Source organism: Alosa alosa, chromosome 22, assembly GCF_017589495.1.
Source record: "Alosa alosa isolate M-15738 ecotype Scorff River chromosome 22, AALO_Geno_1.1, whole genome shotgun sequence".
Lineage (NCBI taxonomy): Eukaryota > Metazoa > Chordata > Actinopteri > Clupeiformes > Clupeidae > Alosa > Alosa alosa.
Window position 1 is genome coordinate 29,594,629 of NC_063210.1, and position 20,963 is coordinate 29,615,591.

Here is a 20,963-nt window from a genome sequence, read left to right on the forward strand (position 1 = left end):
ACGGGGGACGGAGAGTCTGTGTTGAGGTAGGCCTACTTCTATCGCCTACTCTGGTAGAGTTTGACATACTACAATGCAAGATATATTTAGCCTATTTATTTATGGACAACGTAAGGCAGGAGGTGTGTGTTGCTTTTAATTATGAATGTTCTATCGAACGTATTTTTTATTGATATCGATTACATGTCTATTGCGATACATATCGCTATCGTTTTATCGCCCAGCCCTATCTCAATAACAATTTTAACAATTTTAACCTTTCGTGCACATAGTCTATTGACATTGACTGATACACTGCCCTCTGGTGGACAGAACATATAGAACTTAAGTTTGATACCAATATCGGTCTTACTGGAGACATTTAATGGTTAAAATATTATTAATACATATTCGAATTTTAATATTAATAAACAAACGAACTTCGAATATGATTTTTGGGCCAAAGTCAAAGCCCTAATATATATATATATATATATATATATATATATATTTATATATTCCACTGCTTGGTTGAATTTCCCATTGTCCTACGTAATTTAGAACGACCATTAACAGTATGTTATTTGCACATCCATGAAGAAGATCCATTTTTTTGGCCGTATCACACTTGTATATTAATTCGCCGAACTCGTTGTGAAGTTTAAATTAACTGTCACGTTGCATCCGAGCTGTGAAATGCAGACGTTCAGAACATTGCAACATTGTAGCATTTGACGGAAATGGCTTTTAGCTAGATGGATGACAGCAGGCAAAGTAAAGTAGCGATGTTTCAAAGCTAAAGTTCATCAGAATCTTGGGATGCGCCCGCTTGACAACGGGAGAGATAGAACTAACGACTGGCCTTTGGCCGTAGCAACCATCCATTTAGAACTAGTAACGGCAGTTTGTCCTGCAAGTTGAGAAATTAGTTGATATGTGTCGGAAGAAATTAGTTCTACAAACAAGACAGTTTTAGCGATTAAAACGTTTAAATTGTAACAGGAAATGAACACATATATGCGGGTTGGATCCTATAATTGTCATGGGCTACGCCTGGGCAACAACACAGGAGACAAAGCCCGACGTGCTGTAGTTGACAACCTGTTGCAAAGTTGTGACATTTTATGTTTGCAAGAAACGTTTTTATCTAAACAGGACTTAGGAAAATTGAACTCTTTTAATGACAACTTCCATGGGGCTGGTGAGTCCACTACTGACCTATCAATGGGAATAGTGAGAGGAAGAATGGCAGGGGGAGTGGCCATCATTTAGCACAAAAAGTTGGACACTGTGATAAATGTCATTAGAGTTGAAGCTGACTGGTGTATTGCTGTACAGATAAGAATGAATAACAAACAGTTTACCATTCTCAATGTGTACACACCATATGAGTCACAACAAAATGAAGATGAATATTTGAATAGACTTGCCTTCATAAATTCCTTTATTTCTGACAATCTGTCCACAAGAAGTTAGTTGTGATTTTAAGGCTAAGCTGGACTGGTCTAAGCTAACCAATGGAAATGTGATGTTATACTGTGGTAGAACTGATGGTCTTCTAAGGGATGTATGTCTACCCAGAGATGCAATTTTGTGCTCTGATGAATTGTAATGATAGCTCACACTGTAAGGACCTCTGTGCTATGTATAATTGTATCGCAGGAGCTGTGTACGAGGCCAGTAGGCCATGCTTTACTTACTCTAATAAAAGTAAGAGCATCAACCCAGGGTGCAACAAGTATGTGGGTGCTTATCATGCTGAAGCCAAGATTGCATATAAGGCCTGGGTCCTGGCAGGTAGGCCCAGAGAGGGGCCTGTCCTGGACCACAAAAAGCTTAAACGTGAGGTATAAATATGCAGTTCGTTATATCAGCAAAAATGAGCAAGTAATGAGAGCAGACTCTATGGCTGAGAAGCTTCTTGGTAACGAACCATGTTACCATGTACAGTTGAAGGAGTTTCTGGAACCGACAAGATAGCTGACCTGTGGAAGCATCACTACTCTGAGCTATTCAAGTGTGTAAAAAGTGATCTCTACAAAGTGGCTAATGTTGCCAACAGTGACACAGTGGGAATCACATGTAGAGAGGTGCAACAAGCAATTACACAGCTAGCTGATAACAAAGCAAGTGGCTTAGATCAAATCACTGCAGAGCACCTCAAGTTTGCAAGTCCGAGGGCTGCAGCTCTTCTTGCAATCTGCTTCATAGGCTTTATGACTCATGGTCTATTGCCGCACTCCATGTTGTCTGTTACCTTGGTGCCAGTCATCAAGGACAAAGCAGGCAAGGGGAGCTTGGATAACTATAGACCAATTGTTTTAGCCAGTGTGTTATCCAAAGTCCTGGAAAGAATTTTACTAGTTAGACTAAGCTCTTATATTGATACCACAGACAACCAGTTTGGCTTCAAGGCTAAACATGGCACTGACCTATGTATTTATACCCTGAAGGAAGTGGTAGAAAAGTATAGAAGACAGAATTCTTCAGTTTTAATTAGTTTTATTGATGCATCAAAAGGCTTTTGATCGAGTCAAGTTGTTCACTAAGCTCAGTCAAAGAGGTGTGCCCAATAGCATAATTAGCATCCTGGCATATTGGTATGCTAACCAGAGCATGCAGGTCAAATGGGGGAATGCAGTCTCTAAATCATTTGGCGTGGGTAATGGGGTTCGTCAGGGGGGTTTACTCTCACCCGCCCTTTTTATACTTATAAAATAAAAAAATAAATAAAAAAAGAATTTTTGGTGGCAGCCGTGGTTTACTGGTTAGCCCTCTGGACTTGTAACCGGAGGGTTGCCGGTTCAAGCCCCGACCAGTGGGCCATGGCTGAAGTGCCCTTGAGCAAGGCACCTAACCCCTCACTGCTCCCCGAGCGCCGCTGTTGTAGCAGGCAGCTCACTGCGCCGGGATTAGTGTGTGCTTCACCTCACTGTGTGTGTTTCACTAATTCACGGATTGGGTAAAATGCAGAGACCAAATTTCCCTCACGGGATCAAAAGAGTATATATACTTATACTTATTAATATTTATATGAATGATCTATCTGACCAACTAAGAACTAGTAACACAGGTTGCATGGTTGGCAACACCCTGATAAACCACCTTATGTATGCAGATAATTTAGTGATCTTTTCTCCTAGCAGTGCTGGGTTTCAAGAGATGCTGAACATATGTACTGAGTATGGTGTCAAATTTGATGTTAAATACAATAGTAAAAAAGAGTGGTTCGATGGTTCGATCTGCAAAACAAAAGGAGATAAGGATTTAATCTCTCCATCCTTTCACCTGGCAGGGCAAGCTTTAACTGTTGGGCATAAAACTAACTATCTAGGACAAATCACAGACCAAATGTGTGATGATGATGACATCTATAGGCATTGCCGAATGTTATATGCACAAGCTAACATGCTGGTTAGGAAATTGACTGGTGCTCAGATAAAGTTAAAATAAGCCTGTTCAAAGCATACTGTACTCCTCTATACACTGCCCATTTATGGACCAAGTTTAAAAAGTCAAGCATCCAGAAGCTCCAGATTGCCTATAATGATGGGTTGCGTATACTGCTTAAAAAACCCAGGTGGAGCAGTGCAAGTGAATTATTTTGTAGGGTAGGAGTCAACACATTCCATGCACTGTTGAGAAACCTAATGTACAAATTCATTTGCAGATTGAATGGTTCATGTAACTTTATCATTATGCTGTTGTCAAATCTGGGTCTTAGTACTGTGCGATACCAGTCACCCATGTGGCAAAAAATTGCCTTTTTTAATTGTCCTGTTGTTGTCTTTGTATTTACTGTTGTTGGTATTGGTATGTGTATTTATTGGACCATGAGTCTGGAAATAAAACTTGATTGATTGATATATAAAATACTAAAAATATCAAGGCTGGCTAACATCAATATTTAACTTAGAAGCTAGAGACGTGAGAATTTAAAATAATAAAGACACTCCTGGGAAAAGTTTTTCTAGTGGCCTCGCCTCTGGCAACATTCTCTAGTGAACTCATTTGTTTCCCACAAATCACCCACAAGTTTGTAGGGGATCTCAACATGTCTCCAACTTATAATCCATAACTTATAACTTATCTCAACTTTTCTCCAATTTACCTAAAAATTATCTCCAACGTATCTTCAATTTCTCAACTTATCTCCAAGTTATAAGCCATTAACTTATACTCATAAGCCATCAACTTATAACTTATCTCAAACGTCTCTAACTGATCTCAACGTATAACTAGGGGTGTGACAAGTTTCGTGCCACGAGATCTCGCCATATAAAAAAATGTCAAACAATATTTCTTGTCAAAGTAAAAATCTGATCAAAGTAAAGATCTCGTGCCATTACACTGTTTCCCCTGAAACACAGTAGCATGTGGCGGGAGTTATGTCTTAAAAGAGCCACTTTAGGGAAAATGGTGTAATTGAGTGATATTATTCCCAGCAAACACGCAACATTCCCAGAAAGTCCTGTTACAGCTGTTTTTTTCAACTGTCAGAGAACCTTTTGGGAACGTTCCCTGATGTTTATATTAAGGATACATTTTTTATCCATTAAGGAACATTCCCAGAACGTTCCCTAAAGGTATAGTTTTGTGCAACTATTAGGGAACCTTTTGGGAACGTTCCCTGAAGGATTAATTAAGGTTGAATTTTTGTAATCAGTGGATTAGATCTGTCATCGTGTCATACACAGCTGATTTTGCCTAATGTGCCTGTGTGTGTGAGAGAGAGAAGGATGGAGAGAGAGACTCGTTGTGGGGGTTGCCCTGGCCTTTTAGCTCACCCCAAGTTTCAACCAAAGATAGGCTAGCATTATACTTTTAGCTCTCAGTCTGGTTCGACCACGAATTCAATAAACAGCACCGATTCTGTGCTGATTTGCAAAGCGTCTATCATGTTGAGGTTGTAACTAGGGCTGGGATAAACGATTATTTTTTAAACGATTAATCTAGCGATTATTTTTTCGATGCATCGATTAATCTAACGATTCATTTTTTCAGTCCAATTTGATTCGATTATCGATTATCTCCCCATTAATTGACTAATAGCAACTTGTACATGTTGATTTACATATCTGAATGAAAAAAAACATGAATTCCTTAACATTGGAATATATGTTTATTGCTCTTAAGATTCCAAAATAAAAGACTATACAAGTGCAAAGTAATGCATTCTTAGTCAGAGGTAGCATTCAGTTCAGTTCAGTAGTGTAAAGGTCTAATTGAGTGCCTGTCACTTTAAGATGACGTACGTGAGGGAATCCTTGCATTAACACAGTTAAAACGCTGCTGATGTGTGGATGCAATTCATAACGTAGTTAGTTCAAGTAACGGTTCGTATTTTTCCTTGGGACAAGCACTTTTGAGTCTTGGAAAACACATTTCCATTTAATTTTAAACAATATGGTTGAAACAGTTTAGCCTTCTCTTGCTGGTGTTTTGAATAATAACATGACAGGATATGCCCATTGAAAATGGTTTAGTTAGGCTAGTTCATTGTTTATTATTTATTATAAAACACTGTAAATGTGAAAGTACTAGATATAACCCGGTATATATATATATATATATATATATATATATATACAGCTGATTCTTAACGGTGACATGAAGGGCGAGGATACAGCTATCACTGGTGCAGGCATGAGGTAAGTAGGCCTACCAATGATTACACGCAGAAGGCATGATGAGTGTATATGATGAATGAATGACTATCAGATTAGATACATGCACTTGAACTCTCTCCTTTTGTGAGCTGATATATCTCCCAAATCAAATCATACTCGGAAGGCTTCGATTTTTCGAACGTTCCGCCAACATCCTCGGTACCCGATTTTTAAACATTATTCAAAAAACGTTCAGTGAACGTTCTTAGAACCAAGGATTTAACAATGCAGGAACGTTCTGGCGCTGTCAAGAAAACTTTCCTGAACAACCATGAGGGAACGTTAGCAGCGAGCGAGCAGTGAACATTACCACATCCTTCAGGTAATGTCCGCAGAACATTCCCCAAACCGAAAATTGTTTACTGGGTTGTTTCCAGCAGGTACCCAAAATGCTGCTACACAAAAAAGTAAACGTAGCTGGGGCGTCCTCGGTACTAATTTAGTCAGACTCGTCAGTCATGCTGGCTACAGATTTTTACCTTGACGAAAAATATTGTGATATTTTTTGTATCGCCAGATCTCGTCACACCCCTATTCTCCACGAGACAAATTTTTACCTTGACAAGAAATATTGTGACATTTTTGTATCGTGGCAAGAAATATTGTGACATTTTTGTATCGTGGCACGAGATCTCATCACACCCGTACTTATCATTTATCTCAACTTATCTCCAACGTATAAGCCGTCTTATTTTGTATTTGTTCAGTCAGATGTTTCTCCAATGTATAAGCCATCTTATTTTGTATTTGTTCAGTCAGATATATCTCCAATGTATAAGCGGTCTTATTTTGTATTTGTTCAGTCAGATATTTGTTTAGAAAGAAATACAGTCACAATTTAAAGCTTTTTCAAACACTTAGTCCAAAATTCAAGTACTTTTCAAATCTTGAAAATGTAACATTAAAATTCCAAGCATCTTGAAGGATTTTAAGCACTCGTACTAACCCTGATATGTGTGAGGATGTGTGTAAATATATGTGTGTACATGTGTGTGCATAGGTATGTGTGCATAAGTAGTGTGTGTGTGTGTGTGTGTGTGTAGTTACTCTGATCTTCCAGATGCCAGGCGAGCAAAGGTAGTTGTGTCTGTTTAACCCTTAGAACCCGATTGACGCAAAGGGCGTCAAAAAACACACCCTTTCTTCTCTGTTACACTGCTCCGCGACTGTTCATCACAGCGAGATAAAACCTTTATTGCATGACAGAGACGAAGTGGGGCTTTCCAAAGAGACTACGCACTTGTCTGTACGATCAAGTATGAAAATTTAAAAAAATCATGAAATTAAATCAAATTGCATCATATTTACAGTCTACCCTTCTCTGCGTTCACTTGCGCACCCATTACTCTCGTTTGATCTTTCTGGCTTATAAAAACAGCCGAAGTGACTGCAAAATATTAACGTCATGTACACAAACCAACGCTGCACACCTATTACTCTCGTTTGAATCACTCACGGACCCGTGATCGGATAGATATGCCACGCATGTCAGATGAAAGAGGAGACACAGAGCTATCATTTGATACCAAGTACATCCTTCTGGGTTATAAAACAGACGAAGTGACAGCAAAATAATAACTTCATATAGCTGGACTTACGCCACGTTTTTGTCTGTTTTTGTGGCAAAGCATGTTTATAATCCAACGCTATCGTGTGTTTCTCTATGGCAAAGCATGTTCATAATCCGGTTTTGAGATCCTAGCAAATTCCTGCATGGCATCCAATTCAAGGCTCACATTGCATTCCAATTTGTTCAACAAAGAAACACCTTTTTTGCCTTTACTTTGTTAATGGCAATGCAGTAAAAAGTTGAGAATTATTATGAGTGCATACACCACACATGCTAACACGCAACCTCGGGTCAAGTCAGGTCAGATCAGTTCGTGTCACAGATATGGAGCGCAGAAAGGTCATTTTTCATCACTAAATAAAAAATGGCATTTATTTCTGTAAATCACACTCCACATATTTCTGTAAATTGCTCAGCCCCAGAGTATCCCACCAACATGGTAATTATATTGCCCGATTCAGGACAGTCTGCCCTATACACACATGAAATGCATGTAGAGCTATGAGCTTGCTGTGGTGAGATACATTAAAAATCAAAATAAAATCAATGCTAGTACTAATACATGAAATGACTCTGCTGAAAAAGACAATATACAATATGTGTGTGTGGCACTTAAAATGACCAGAATAAATCCTTATGAATAAAGGTAGTGAAAATGCCCTAAAAACAGCTTAGGGTTCTAAGGGTTAAGTCTAAGTGTGTGTTTGTGTGTGTTTGTGTGTGTGTGTAGTGGCTCTGAACTTCCAGACGCCGGGCGAGCAGATGGATCTGAACCAGGGCCGTTTCCTGACCAACGGTCGCTGTGGTTACATGCTGAAGCCGCACTTCCTGTGTCAGAGCGACTCTAACTTCAACCCTGAGAACACAGGGGGAGGACCTGGACACACACCTACGCAGCTCACTATACGGGTAACACACACACACACACCTACGCAGCTCACTATATGGGTAACACACACACACACACCTACTCAGCTCACTATATGGGTAACACACACACACACACCTACTCAGCTCACTATAAGGGTAACACACACACCTACTCAGCTCACTATATGGGTAACACACACACACACACACCTACTCAGCTCACTATATGGGTAACACACACACACACACACACACCTACGCAGCTCACTATATGGGTAACACACACACACACACCTACTCAGCTCACTATATGGGTAACACACACACACCTACTCAGCTCACTATAAGGGTAACACACACACACACACCTACTCAGCTCACTAACACACGTTACGTTATGCAGTCCAAGCGAAGATGACAATCCCTCCAATTGGAGAAGGTGAGTGGGGAAAGGGGGGGTATGATTATAGCTCTGAGGTGTGGGGGGTATGATTATGGCTATCGTTTCTGTCTGAGGTGCCACTCTGTGTGTGTGTGGGGGGGGGGGGATGTCGCTAGGAAGAGGTTGAACATTACAGGGGTGTGTGTGTGTGTGAGAGAGAGAGGAGTGTGGCTGCCGCTAGGAAGAGGTTGAACATTACAGGGGTGTGTGTGTGAGAGAGAGAGGAGTGTGGCTGCCGCTAGGAAGAGGTTGAACATTACAGGGGTGTGTGTGTGTGTGTGAGAGAGAGAGGAGTGTGGCTGCCGCTAGGAAGAGGTTGAACATTACAGGGCCAAGCACGCAACCCTGTTTCACCCCAACACAGAAAATGGTGGTGATTGCTGACTGCCAGCAATTACACGTGCCTGCATTGTGAAGTTGTGAAGAATGTGAAGACATTTTGGAGGAACACCAAATTTCCTGAAAAATTGTTCCAGAGAGTATCCCTATTAAAGGGAAACTTGTCAGGATTTCCCCCTCTGCTGGAGAAATTGTGCATTACGCTATTTCAAACTGTGGGAAAAGGTAACGATAAAGCACATGGATTTGTTATCGAGCTAGCGAACGGTTAACATAAGTTTGGCAGAACTATGTGGATGTTACAAGGTAAGAAACACGATTTAAAACTAGTTTCTTGTTTCTCACTTCTCTTTCCGGGACGGTAGTCTCAATGTTGCAAGGTTGGTTTTCCGTCTGGGGATGCTAGGGGCAGCGGGAAAAGTCACCATTTTCACCGGAACAGGTCATTTAACCATCCAAATGATTTCTAAACGGGTTTATTACGTTGAAATAATTGCCAAGTTCCCCTTTAACAGTTTCAAAGGCCATAGTAAGATCAATAAATGTGATGTAGAGGTTCTTATTTTGTTCACGGCATTTCTCCTGGAAGTTTGAACTCTCAATCGCAAACAAGGACGCAAAGTTTGGTCGTTTGATTTGTTATCGAGCTAGCGAACGGTTAGCATAAGTTTGGCAGAACTATGTGGATGTTACAAGGTAAGAAACACGATTTAAAACTAGTTTCTTGTTTCTCACTTCTCTTTCCGGGACGGTAGTCTCAATGTTGCAAGGTTGGTTTTCCGTCTGGGGACGCTAGGGGCAGCGGGAAAAGTCACCATTTTCACCGGAACAGGTCATTTAACCATCCAAATGATTTCTAAACAGGTTTATTACGTTGAAATAATTGCCAAGTTCCCCTTTAACAGTTTCAAAGGCCATAGTAAGATCAATAAATGTGATGTAGAGGTTCTTATTTTGTTCACGGCATTTCTCCTGGAAGTTTGAACTCTCAATCGCAAACAAGGACGCAAAGTTTGGTCGTTTGAACTACTGGCCCTGGGCAGTCGTACTTGTGTCGTTCCTTGGTAGTTCCAGTTGGTGTCCTGAGCGCCTAACCAAAAATCACAACTGCCTAAACAAAAATTGAGAAGTGGATGTTTATTTCATGACTCAATGATTGATCTATCCTGTAGCTTTATTTTGATTAAGAGACTGACTCTGCTACTTGGCTCATTCTTGCTATTTATTTTAATTCGAGTATTGCCTTGTTTTTTGATAAGATAGTATTATAATCTTCACAGACTCTTAAAATCACCAGTGATAAATGGTGTAGTGCTTGCTATCCCAGCGTAGATGTGAGATTATTCTCTTGCTTCTCGCTACCTGCATGTGAACTAGTGTGACACATAGATTCAATTGTTTTTGACTGATGTCTTGTACCTATTGGTCTCTTGATGTAGAGTAACTATACATAAATATGTATGGTCAAAACCTATTGTTGTGTCTCGTAGACTACTCTTACTCAGAGGTGAAAAGAAGAAATAGGATGTGAAATTCGGCCGACACTCTGCCGTTAACTCATTGAGTGCCAAAAATGTAATATTAAGTTTTTCCTTCCCATGCGTTGAGTGCCAAAAACGTAATATTACGTTTTTAGCTTCTTTTTTTTAAATTACGAAACTAGACACTCTAACACACCTTATATGTGATTTTAGGAACTCTGTGATGAATGGAAATGAAATATATGACGATCGAAAACTCATGAAAACGCACAATCTGGACATTTTATCTGGACATTTTATCATAACTCTGTTGCCGCTTTGGGTCGAATCAGTGACGCATGCACGTCAGCTCAAAACCCGGCCATTTCCGTGGGTCTATCACTCTGGCAGTCTCGCCAGGTCTCACTAGGTCACTTCCCGGAACCTTTACAGGCAACACTTCATATTTCATGAAAGACATTATATCTCAATTTCTAGAAAAAAAAAACAGCGATTTTGATGAAAACTAGCCACTGTTTAGCTTGGGATTTCTCAGCAACAGAGGCGTGTAGAAATACACAGTTTGCACCCACTGAGAGCTTAAAGTCTTACCTTTCAAACGAGCCATTGTATGTGTTCATAGCTATAACACAGAATATGCTGTGGCTATACAAAAATCATCAACAATGGTCTAGATTGCTGGCACTCTAGGACAAAGCTTCCGAAAACAGCTTGGCATTCAATGAGTAAGCCACGAGACATTTTGATACCCAGAAATTCGTCTAGGCTATATATGTGACCAGGCATGGCAAAACCAGGCACATGTCTCCCCAGAGACATTTTGAGTTATTCACAGATTCTGAAAGTGTAGTTTCAAAGCTATCCAATGATGTCTCACTTATGGATATCTGATATATATTTGAATAAGTTGTAGCCATTTTAAAGTATACACATCTCAAAGCTACAAGCTGAGAAATCAGGATTTCCAATTTGACTACTTTCTCCCTCAATCCATGGGAGGGGAACACAATGGTCCTCATTTACATGACATTAAGATCAACCCTCCCCCCTGTCATGGTCACTGATTTGTCAGCCTGCAGTGCTAATGACCCATCGAAACTATCTGTAATGGGTTACAAAACCAGCTAGTAGCAATAATTAAAGTAGTCTAAAACAAACATGAGATCATGTTATTTTGAATGAACACCCAGAGCAAGGCACCAGGTTGGCAATAGATTTAGCAGGTTTAGCAATGGATAAAATAGTCTAAAACGCGAACTAAACAAACATGAGATCACGTTTGCAAACCCTGTTAATTTGAATGCATATACGATGCAAGGCACCCTACCATCAGTCAAAACAAGACCGAAACTATCTGTAATGGGTTTTGGCTAGTAGCCTATGGTGCCAATAGCTAACGACAGTAGGCCTACGTTAGCTAGTAGCAATGGATAAAGTTTCTAACGCACGAACACAATCCCCGTCAAATGTAACTGTGGAAATAGCATCTGATATCTTACGATCTAGCTCCTCTGCTGCCAGACCGAGAGATTCTTCCTCGTTGTAATTATCTTCGGCTAAGGTCAGCTCTAGATTAGGGATGTTCTCCAATGTAATGAAGTCGCCTTCATCATCAGATTCAGGTCATCTGCAATCCGCTGTGCTTTGTCCATCTCCATTCCAATTGTAAACAAACAGCATGCTGGTTCAGTAAGTAGCCACGAGGTTACTTCTAGCATACAGCTGATTGGCCGACAAAACAAAAGAGCACTAATAGCCACGCCCAATTCAAACGCTGGTTTACTTCCTGAAACTTAACCATTTTCAAAGACAAAATATACATTTTTAAAGCAACCAATGCTGCTATCTGAAAAATGGAATTGCTTCTTTAGGACTTGCACATTCTGCAAAAAAAACCGAAAATAACTAATTTCGAAAAAAAAAAAAAAAACTTCAAAGTCGTTTTTCGCGACTTGCGTCTCTGCGACTTGAGCCTGGTTTGCCATGCCTGGTCACATGTTTTTTCCAACATAAATATTTAACACAAATAATGACTCATATTGGTCGGCTTAAGTTAACTGTTTTATATGCTTGCAATAGGTTTAGGTTGTTGCTGATGGCATTGACAATGCCAGCAGTAATCACTCGGTTTAAATTAGAAAAATGTCGAGGCGGTGGCAGAGAATTTCTAGGGGGTGGGGTATTACCCATTGCCACTGTTTCCAACAATGATCTGTATCGCTGCATCATCAACAATGTTGTTGGAACTATGGTGTTCGAACACTGGAGGTAGCGAATTGCGACACAGGTATGATGCTTTATGGAAACAGGTGTAACAATGTCGTTGTTTGGTCGCCAGTTGCGTCATACCATGGTGGTTGAGCAACGTCGTTGCTAACTTTTCTAGAAACAACCTCCTGCATAGGGTTTAAGGCATGTGCAAAAGAGAACAGGACATGGGAGAAGAAATCATATGTTGAAAAGTATTGGATAATAAATGCTAGCTCAGCTCCCAAAAATATTCTGACCAAATGTGTTGTGTGCAGAAGATACAGAGCCAGAGTTGGAGAACAAAAGATGTCCGATCTACCGCAGGAAAGACTTCAGCCTGACTCACCGCCCTCTACCAACACCAGGGTGGACTACTTTGGTCCTTTTCAAATTAAACTAGGAAGAGCACTGGCGATGTGGTGTGCTGGTCACTGGCATGACCAGCAGAGCTGTTCATATTGAAGTGGCCATCTCATGTATCAATGCTGTGAGATTTTTCATTTGTAGGAGGGGCCAAGTGAAGCTCAGACAATGGAAATAACTTTGTTTGGCGCAAAAAAGGAACTGCAATTTTAAACAGTCGCCCTATAACAACAGTTACCACTGACCCTCAAGACTTGCATCCACTCACACTGAATAATCTGCTACTCAAAACTAAGCCAGCTCTCTCACCCAGTGTATTGAGCTCTTTGGTCTTTTTGGTGTTGAGAGAGCACTTAGCCTCTATTTCCCACTTCTCATACAGATCAGGCCGAAAAGGCTTATTATATATACAGTACAGGCCAAAAGTTTGGACACACCTTCTCATTCAATGTGTTTCCTTTATTTTCATGACTATTTACATTGTAGATTCATCAAAACTATTAATGAACACATGTGGAATTATGTACTTAACAAAAAAGTGTGAAATAAAGTTGCTATTTTTTATTTAATACCATATTCAGCAAGCCATAACTTGACAAATATTCATCTGTGGGCCAAATAACTTTGCATTCATTCATAGTTTTGATGCCTTCAGTGAGAATCTACAATGTAAATAGTCATGAAAATAAAGAAATGTGAAGGTGTGTCCAAACTTTTGGCCTGTATTGTAGATTATATCCCTACATACTTTTAACAACCCTTTACTAAAACTACCTGTCAAAGGAAATTTTCCTTCAGTCCATCTATGCCACTTCTGTAACAAACTTTCATCTACACATTCTGCCCCATACTTGAAATACATGTGTCGTGAGTAGGGTTGGGTATCGTTTGGGTTTTATCCGATACCGGTGGTAAATCGATACTTTTAAAACGGTGCCGGTGCCTGAACCGGTACTTTGTTTTTAAAATGTTTTAAATTAAAATGGTCTAAAGCTTGAATTGCTTTTTTTTTTATAAGACAAATTTGAACTGTTATATTCAATTTACTATCAATATCTCATTGCTCCTACGAATAATACATTTAAATGTTAAAACAGCTTGCCATGCATGCACACAAAATGGTAAGCTCTGCTTTCAAGTTTACCAAGTGTAGGCGGTTTGCCATAAGGTATGTTAAAACCGCTTGCCATAGAACTGCCAGGTCATGGACAACGGCATTTGCAAGCAAGCTAATCTAACAGGGACTCTACTTCCCAGTTAATTCAGTGTGTTCCCAAATGTTTCAAGAAATTTCATGTCTTCCCCTATAACACGCAATAGTTTTGAACATATTAGGCTACATTATGTCGGTGTTGAAGTGTTTAGATTCCCAGCGCTAGCCTAGTAGGCATTTTAACAGCAACTATGGCTATGTGCTAACACCAGTCAGCTGAGTTTAATTAGCAATAACGTACGGAGATGGTTTTGTAGCCTCTTTGACAGCTCAGTGACATCAGGTATGTAACCTACATATTTATGTTTTTGCCAGCTAACTTTTAACATGATCTTCATATTCATTGTGATGCTATATGGGCCTCATGCACATGAAAGATTTATATCATGCCATTATGTTGTTAAACACACCGTGAAATAAAGTTTTCACCTTACAACTTTGCTGATAACATTTCAAATAAATGCCAGTTAGCGCATTAGTAGGGATATTGTGTAACGTATAGGCTAGCCTACTGTTGATGTTGTTTCATAGCCTTTTGCTTGCGTGTAGTTAGACCCACTGCTAGATTTTGACAGGAGCTTGCGATATCGCTTTAAAGCTATTTGGGCTCACGCAAGCTGTCGAACACTGTCCATTCACCTATGTGGTGCACCCCTCTGGTTTATACATCCAGTGTTCATGCTAGCTAACTGTATCTGGATGTGTTTCTATCAGAGCAAGACGTTAGAGATGGCGCATGACATGCAGTGATGCCTCGTATAAAATAAATACATAAATAAAATGCTATTTAAGATAGATAGATACTTTATTGATCCCCAGGGGAAATTCAAGTTCAAGTTCAAATTCAATTTAAGCACCAAAATGAGGCACCGAAATCCATGTTGTTATTAGATGCAGTTACTACCGTTTGCGTCGGCAACGGTGCCATATTAGAACCAACCCTAGTCGTAAGCATCCCGGACTATCAAGTGTTTTAATCAATTTAAAGCTATTGTTCCCTCCCATAACAGTGTGCCCCATATTTGAAAGGGAACACAGATCGGCCAAACTCCATCGTGTTTAAGAATGTTAATGATTAAGTATGTGTGTGCGTGTGTTCTCAGGTGATCTCGCTGCAGCACCTGCCAAAGGTGAACACTGATTGTGTGTGTGTGTGTGTGCGTGCGTGTGTTTGTTCTCAGGTGATCTCGGCGCAGCAGCTGCCAAAGGTGAACACCGATCGACCGAACTCCATCGTGGACCCTCAGGTGTGGGTAGAGATCCACGGGGTGGCCATCGACTCCGCCCGCGAGAAAACACACCGCGTGGACAACAACGGTCGGTCACACTCACACAATCCACTGTGAATGCTCTGTGTGTGTGAGTTTCTATACTTAGGTCCGGATCTCAAACGGACTTGAGTGTTCAAACATGACCCTCACACATGGACATTGGGCGGGTGGGACTTGTATATATATATATATATATATATATATATATATATATATATATACACATATAGTAAATACACAATAGTAATGACTAAGTATGATGCTCAATGTAGGTTCCATAATGATGATTAATAATGGTAATAAGGCTGAAAATGTTTTATTTTCCCTCAAAAGGGCAACATGTTTCCGTCAGTCCCTCTCGCCCCAAGATGCACTCGCAATAAGAAGATTCTGGAGATTAAAAGTCTCTTTTAAGACCATATTTTCTTTTGAACGTGATTTTTTTTTTTAAGTATATTTTTTGGGCTTTTTTTGCCTTTATTCCGACAGGACGACTGAAACACACTCAGCACACAGTGAACACACAGTGAGGTGAAGCACACACTAATCCCGGCGCAGTGAGCTGCCTACAACAACAGCGGCGCTCGGGGTTAGGTGCCTTGCTCAAGGGCACTTCAGCCGCTTCCTACTGGTCGGGGTTGGAACTGGCAACCCTCCGGTTACAAGTCCAAAGCGCTAACCAGTAGACCACGGCTGCCCTGTATGTGTGTGTGTGTGATCTGAGGTAAACGGGTATTGTATAAAAGCCCCGGCTTAGGCCTTTTGTCCACACGACAACTCTGAAAACAGATACCTTTAAAAACTCCGGGCAAAGTGGAGGTTTTCGGTGCATTCTATAACCCCTTTATGCTGCACTGGGAGTCAGTATGTTTAAAAGATTATGTGTGTGTCTGTGTGTGTTTCTGATGGTTTGCGTTTCTCAAGATGTGTGTGTGTGTGTGTGTGTGTTGGCAGGTTTTAACCCATGCTGGTGTGTGTGTGTGTGTGTTGGCAGGTTTTAACCCACGCTGGGACTGCACACTCTCCTTCCAGCTTCAGGTTCCAGAGCTGGCACTCGTGCGCTTTGTGGTTGAGGATCACGATCACACAGCCAAGAATGATTTTGTGGGACAATTCACCCTGCCCTTCACCAGCCTTAGCACAGGTGAGTAGCACAGGTGAGTGTGCCTGCCCTTTACCAGCCTCAGCACAGGTGAGTGTGCCTGCCCTTCACCAGCCTTAGCACAGGTGAGTGTGTGTGTGTGTGTCTGTGTGCACATTGTGTTGTCTGTGTTGATCAGACAAAGTGTAGAAAGTGTACTGATGCTGCCTTCATGCCAAAGTGTAAAGTGTACTGATGCCTGTAACTTCCCACCAACGTAATAAAAATCTGCACATTTTAAACGTAATAATCTTGCCAACGTAATAACCAAATTTCCCACCAACATAATAATTATTACGTTTGCAGGAAGTTATTACATTAACTTCCTACCAATGTAATAAATCACTGATTTAATGATATTATATCTGTTTTATCAGTTGTGTATAGTTGTCAACAATTGTCACCATGTAATCCATCTCATGACCATAAAACATGGAACCCCCTTACTTTACTTATTATTCATCACCTCTACCAGGAGCCAAGCAAAGCTACATAGACACCCCTTGTGTTTTTAGGGGTCCAAGCAAAGCTACATAGACACCCCTTGTGTTTTTAGGGAGCCAAGCAAAGCTACATAGACACCCCTTGTGTTTTTAGGGAGCCAAGCAAAGCTACATAGACACACCTTGTGTTTTTAGGGGTCCAAGCAAAGCTACATAGACACCCCTTGTGTTTTTAGGGAGCCAAGCAAAGCTACATAGACACTAGCCACTGTCAAGTGTTAATCCCCATATACACTCAATGGTTAATCCATGTTGAGATGGCATAAATTACTGAAATTGGGATATTTGAAGATGGTAAAAACAAATAAAACTGAGTAAATCATGAATCGACTTTTAGGGGAGCTGTGTGCTAATCTTCACCTCATCGACTAACCTACAGTTAACTGTAGCTGCTAACGTTAGCATGTAATGTTCGCTGTCCATATGTCTGTTGCTGATTAAAATTCACCATACTAAATTGTCATTGTCTGTAATTAACATTATAAGCTCTCTTAGACGTATTTAACAACAACAATAGACAAAAACAAAACTTTTTAGTTGATACATTACACTTATCTGACGAGACCAAACTGAAGCTACAGCCACAAATTTCAGCCAGCCAGCTAGCCTCAGCCAACCTGTGGTGGGAACGGAGAAGGGGCGTGTTTCACTCGCTGAGTGGGCGTGTTTCACTCGACAAGGGGCGTGTTTCACTCGATAAGGGGCGTGTTTCACTCGCTGAGTGGGCGTGCCTGACCACGACTCCTCTTAACTGCACATGCTTCAACGCCTACTGCGCAAGTGTACAAATTGGCTCCAAATTTTTCAAGATGCCGTTGTCTCGGTGGCTTCAATTCCATAGAACATAGCTGAATGGAGCCACACTGTCCAGTTCTATATAGTATATGGTCTGGATAAATGTACCCCTTACTATGTGTATGCATATAATGATGTGTGTATATAATGAATGATGTGTGTGTACAATTATGTATGTGTGTTTGTTTATAAGGATGGGTGTGTGTGTGTAAGGATGTGAGTGTGACATGTGTATTAGAGTTTAGGCAAGACTTTATTTTGATTGGACAAAATGTCTGTTAATATTCCAGAATACCAGACATCTAACAGGCTTAAATGGACAGCTCTGAAAATGATGTGTTTGTCTCCCCCAGGTTACCGGCATGTGCATCTCTTGCGGGCGGATGGCGTTAGCCTTTCCCCGGCCTCCCTGTTTGTCCACATCAAGGTCACACGCCAGGGGATTCCTGTCCGTACTGTGGCTGAGCGCATGGGCAAGGCCTGAGGTTCCTGCCGGAGTGCACGATTGGTTTGTTCCTCACAGGGCGAAGTGGAGGAGAGCTCCCATTGGCTGGAGTCCTGTTGAGCTGAGATGATGAGGTTTTGCAAGAGCCAATGAGAAGGGCTGTAGTTGTAGGATGGAGCCATCCTGTGGTGGCATCCTAGGGAACTGTGTAGTGAAGCAGTCACCATGGCTACTTGTAGGATGGAGCCATCCTGTGTTGGCATCCTAGGGAACTGTGTAGTGAAGCAGTCACCATGGCTACTTAAACACAAGGAGCTTCATTGAACCGATTTAAAATGACATCCAGTGGCGTTGCTATGGAAGCATCTGCAAGATGCTAAGAAATTCTACATCTCTTCACAGTGGTGACTTTGTGCTTCACTTCTGAAGGCCAATTTACCATCCAGGTGAGGAGTGTCGCTCGATAGAATATGAAAATATAGCATTTCTGTCTGATGGGGTGTCATGGAGCTTGACGTGAAAAAAATGTGAAATGGTAAGTCGTCGCGTACTCTGATTGGATATCAACTCAAAGTTCGTCACGGATGTGAAATGGTAAGATGTCGCATACTCTGGATATCAACTCAAAGTTCTACTGGAGTTTGTCACGGAGGTCACAGAGTGTCGGCAACAATTCGTTTTTGTCGAGCAACACTTGTCGCTTGGATTATAAATTGGCCTTTCGGTTTCATCTTTTAGCATTTAGTATTGGTTTTATGTTCTAACATTAACAGTTTTTTTTTACATAAGTTGTAGTGCTGATATTGATTGATCCTGGTGAGCACTCGTGTCTGTTTGTGGACAGGCTCATTAAGAAGCCATCCACTCAGACTGAGGGCTGTTAGCCTGGTTATGGTCGTATGGATATTCCCAGGCTAGAGGGCTGTTAGCCTGGTTATGGTCGTATGGATATTTCCAGGCTAGAGGGCTGTTAGCCTGGTTATGGTCGTATGGATATTCCCAGGCTAGAGGGCTGTTGGCCTGGTTATGGTCGTATGGATATTCCCAGGCTAGAGGGCTGTGCAAGTTAGCGTGAGGGTGACTGAATGTTTCTCTGTTCTAATGAGGGTTTTTGCAAGAAACCTTGACATTGACATGAAGGATTTCATATAAACAGTATTGTCATATGATGTTTACTTTGAGGAATGAGAAGAATATGTCCTCCATCACAACGGTCTAAAACGTATGGTCTCTGGTAATGTGAAGATGGCTGAACTCTGACTGAACACACACATGATGTGCTTGCATGCTGCTCATCCTGTTTTCAATAGCCTTGATATTGGCTCTTTCAATAGCCTTGACATAAGTATATGTATACTCTTTTGATCCTGTGAGGGAAATTTGGTCTCTGCATTTATCCAACCCCCTGCTGCTCTCGGTTTACATGTCTGTAAACCCTAATCTGAAGAGTATCCATCCGTTTACATGTCTGTGAACCCTAATTTGTAGAGTATCCATATGTTAACATGTCTGTGAACGCTAATCTGTAGAGTATCCATCTGTTTACATGTCTGTCAACCCTAATCTAGATTATCCATATGTGAACCCTAATCTGTAGAGTATCCATATGTGAACCCTAACTTGTAGAGTATCCATCTTTTCTGTTTATTTTGTCATGTTTGCAATAAATTATGTATGCAGCTCAGATTAGGTGTGTTTAGTACTTTAACCCTGGTGTTATCCTCAAATCTTACCGACACTCTTTATCCTTGGGGTCAATTTGACCCCAGCTAAATAAACCCTCAGAAAATGATTATAATTCATATTGTTACCCAGTTTTTTTGTGACAGGTACTTAACAAGAGTGTAATAACCATCATCAAAAGCCCTACAAAACAATCCCACCCACCCCACGCCCCTTTATGAACCTTGGAACCCTGGCTGGCAATAAAAATAAAAAAAAGTGAACCATATATTTCATGATGTTAAACGTTGCTTGGGGTCAAATTGACCCCAAGGATAACAGGAGGGTTAACTAAGTGTGAGGAAGAGGAATTTGTGACTTTGCTTGCAGAAGAATGCAGGCTACATGCATAAGTGTTTTATCTTCAGAGAATGTGGCTCCATCAGCAGTCATTTAGTGTTTACTTTCAAATCTGTGAAACGTGAGACTCAGTCCTTGGGCAAATAGGATTCTTGACCTTGCTTTCAGCAAAATGTGATGATGTATGAGTGGAAGTGACACAAATTAAATTATTAAAAAGATTGTGATGAAACGTGGGTGGTGGTAGCGTAGTGGTTAAGGAGCTGGGCTAGCACCCAGAAGGCTGAAAAGTTGTGGGTTCTACTCCCGGTTTACTGTTGTGCCCTTGAGCAAGGCACTCAGCTATAACTTTGCTTTGGATAAAAGCGTCTGCTAAATTAATAAATGTAAAATAGAGAGGGAGGTAAAATTAAAAAATGGCTTCATTTATCACAATATTTTTCAATACACCACCATTGTTTCCTATTTAATCATTCAATTTTTGTTACAGACCTGGAACATGTGTACACTTACTGCTAGTGTTGTAGTACTTGAGTCCGGTCTTGTGTTGTCACAATACCTTGTGTTAATGATGTTTAATTATTTGCTGATAATGTTAAATGTAAGTAAA

General features: G+C 40.7%; 1 protein-coding gene across 1 annotated transcript in view; it reads left to right on the top strand.

The window, feature by feature from the left end:
• Window positions 1–20,015, top strand: part of LOC125287493 (1-phosphatidylinositol 4,5-bisphosphate phosphodiesterase delta-3-A-like) — a 70,059-nt gene extending 50,044 nt beyond the window's left edge. The window contains 4 exon segments of the mRNA XM_048233359.1: window positions 7,949–8,127; window positions 15,358–15,493; window positions 16,442–16,591; window positions 18,240–20,015. Of these exon segments, the coding sequence (XP_048089316.1) occupies window positions 7,949–8,127; window positions 15,358–15,493; window positions 16,442–16,591; window positions 18,240–18,370 (596 nt within the window). The 3' untranslated portion in view covers window positions 18,371–20,015.
• Window positions 20,016–20,963: the final 948 nt, after the last annotated feature.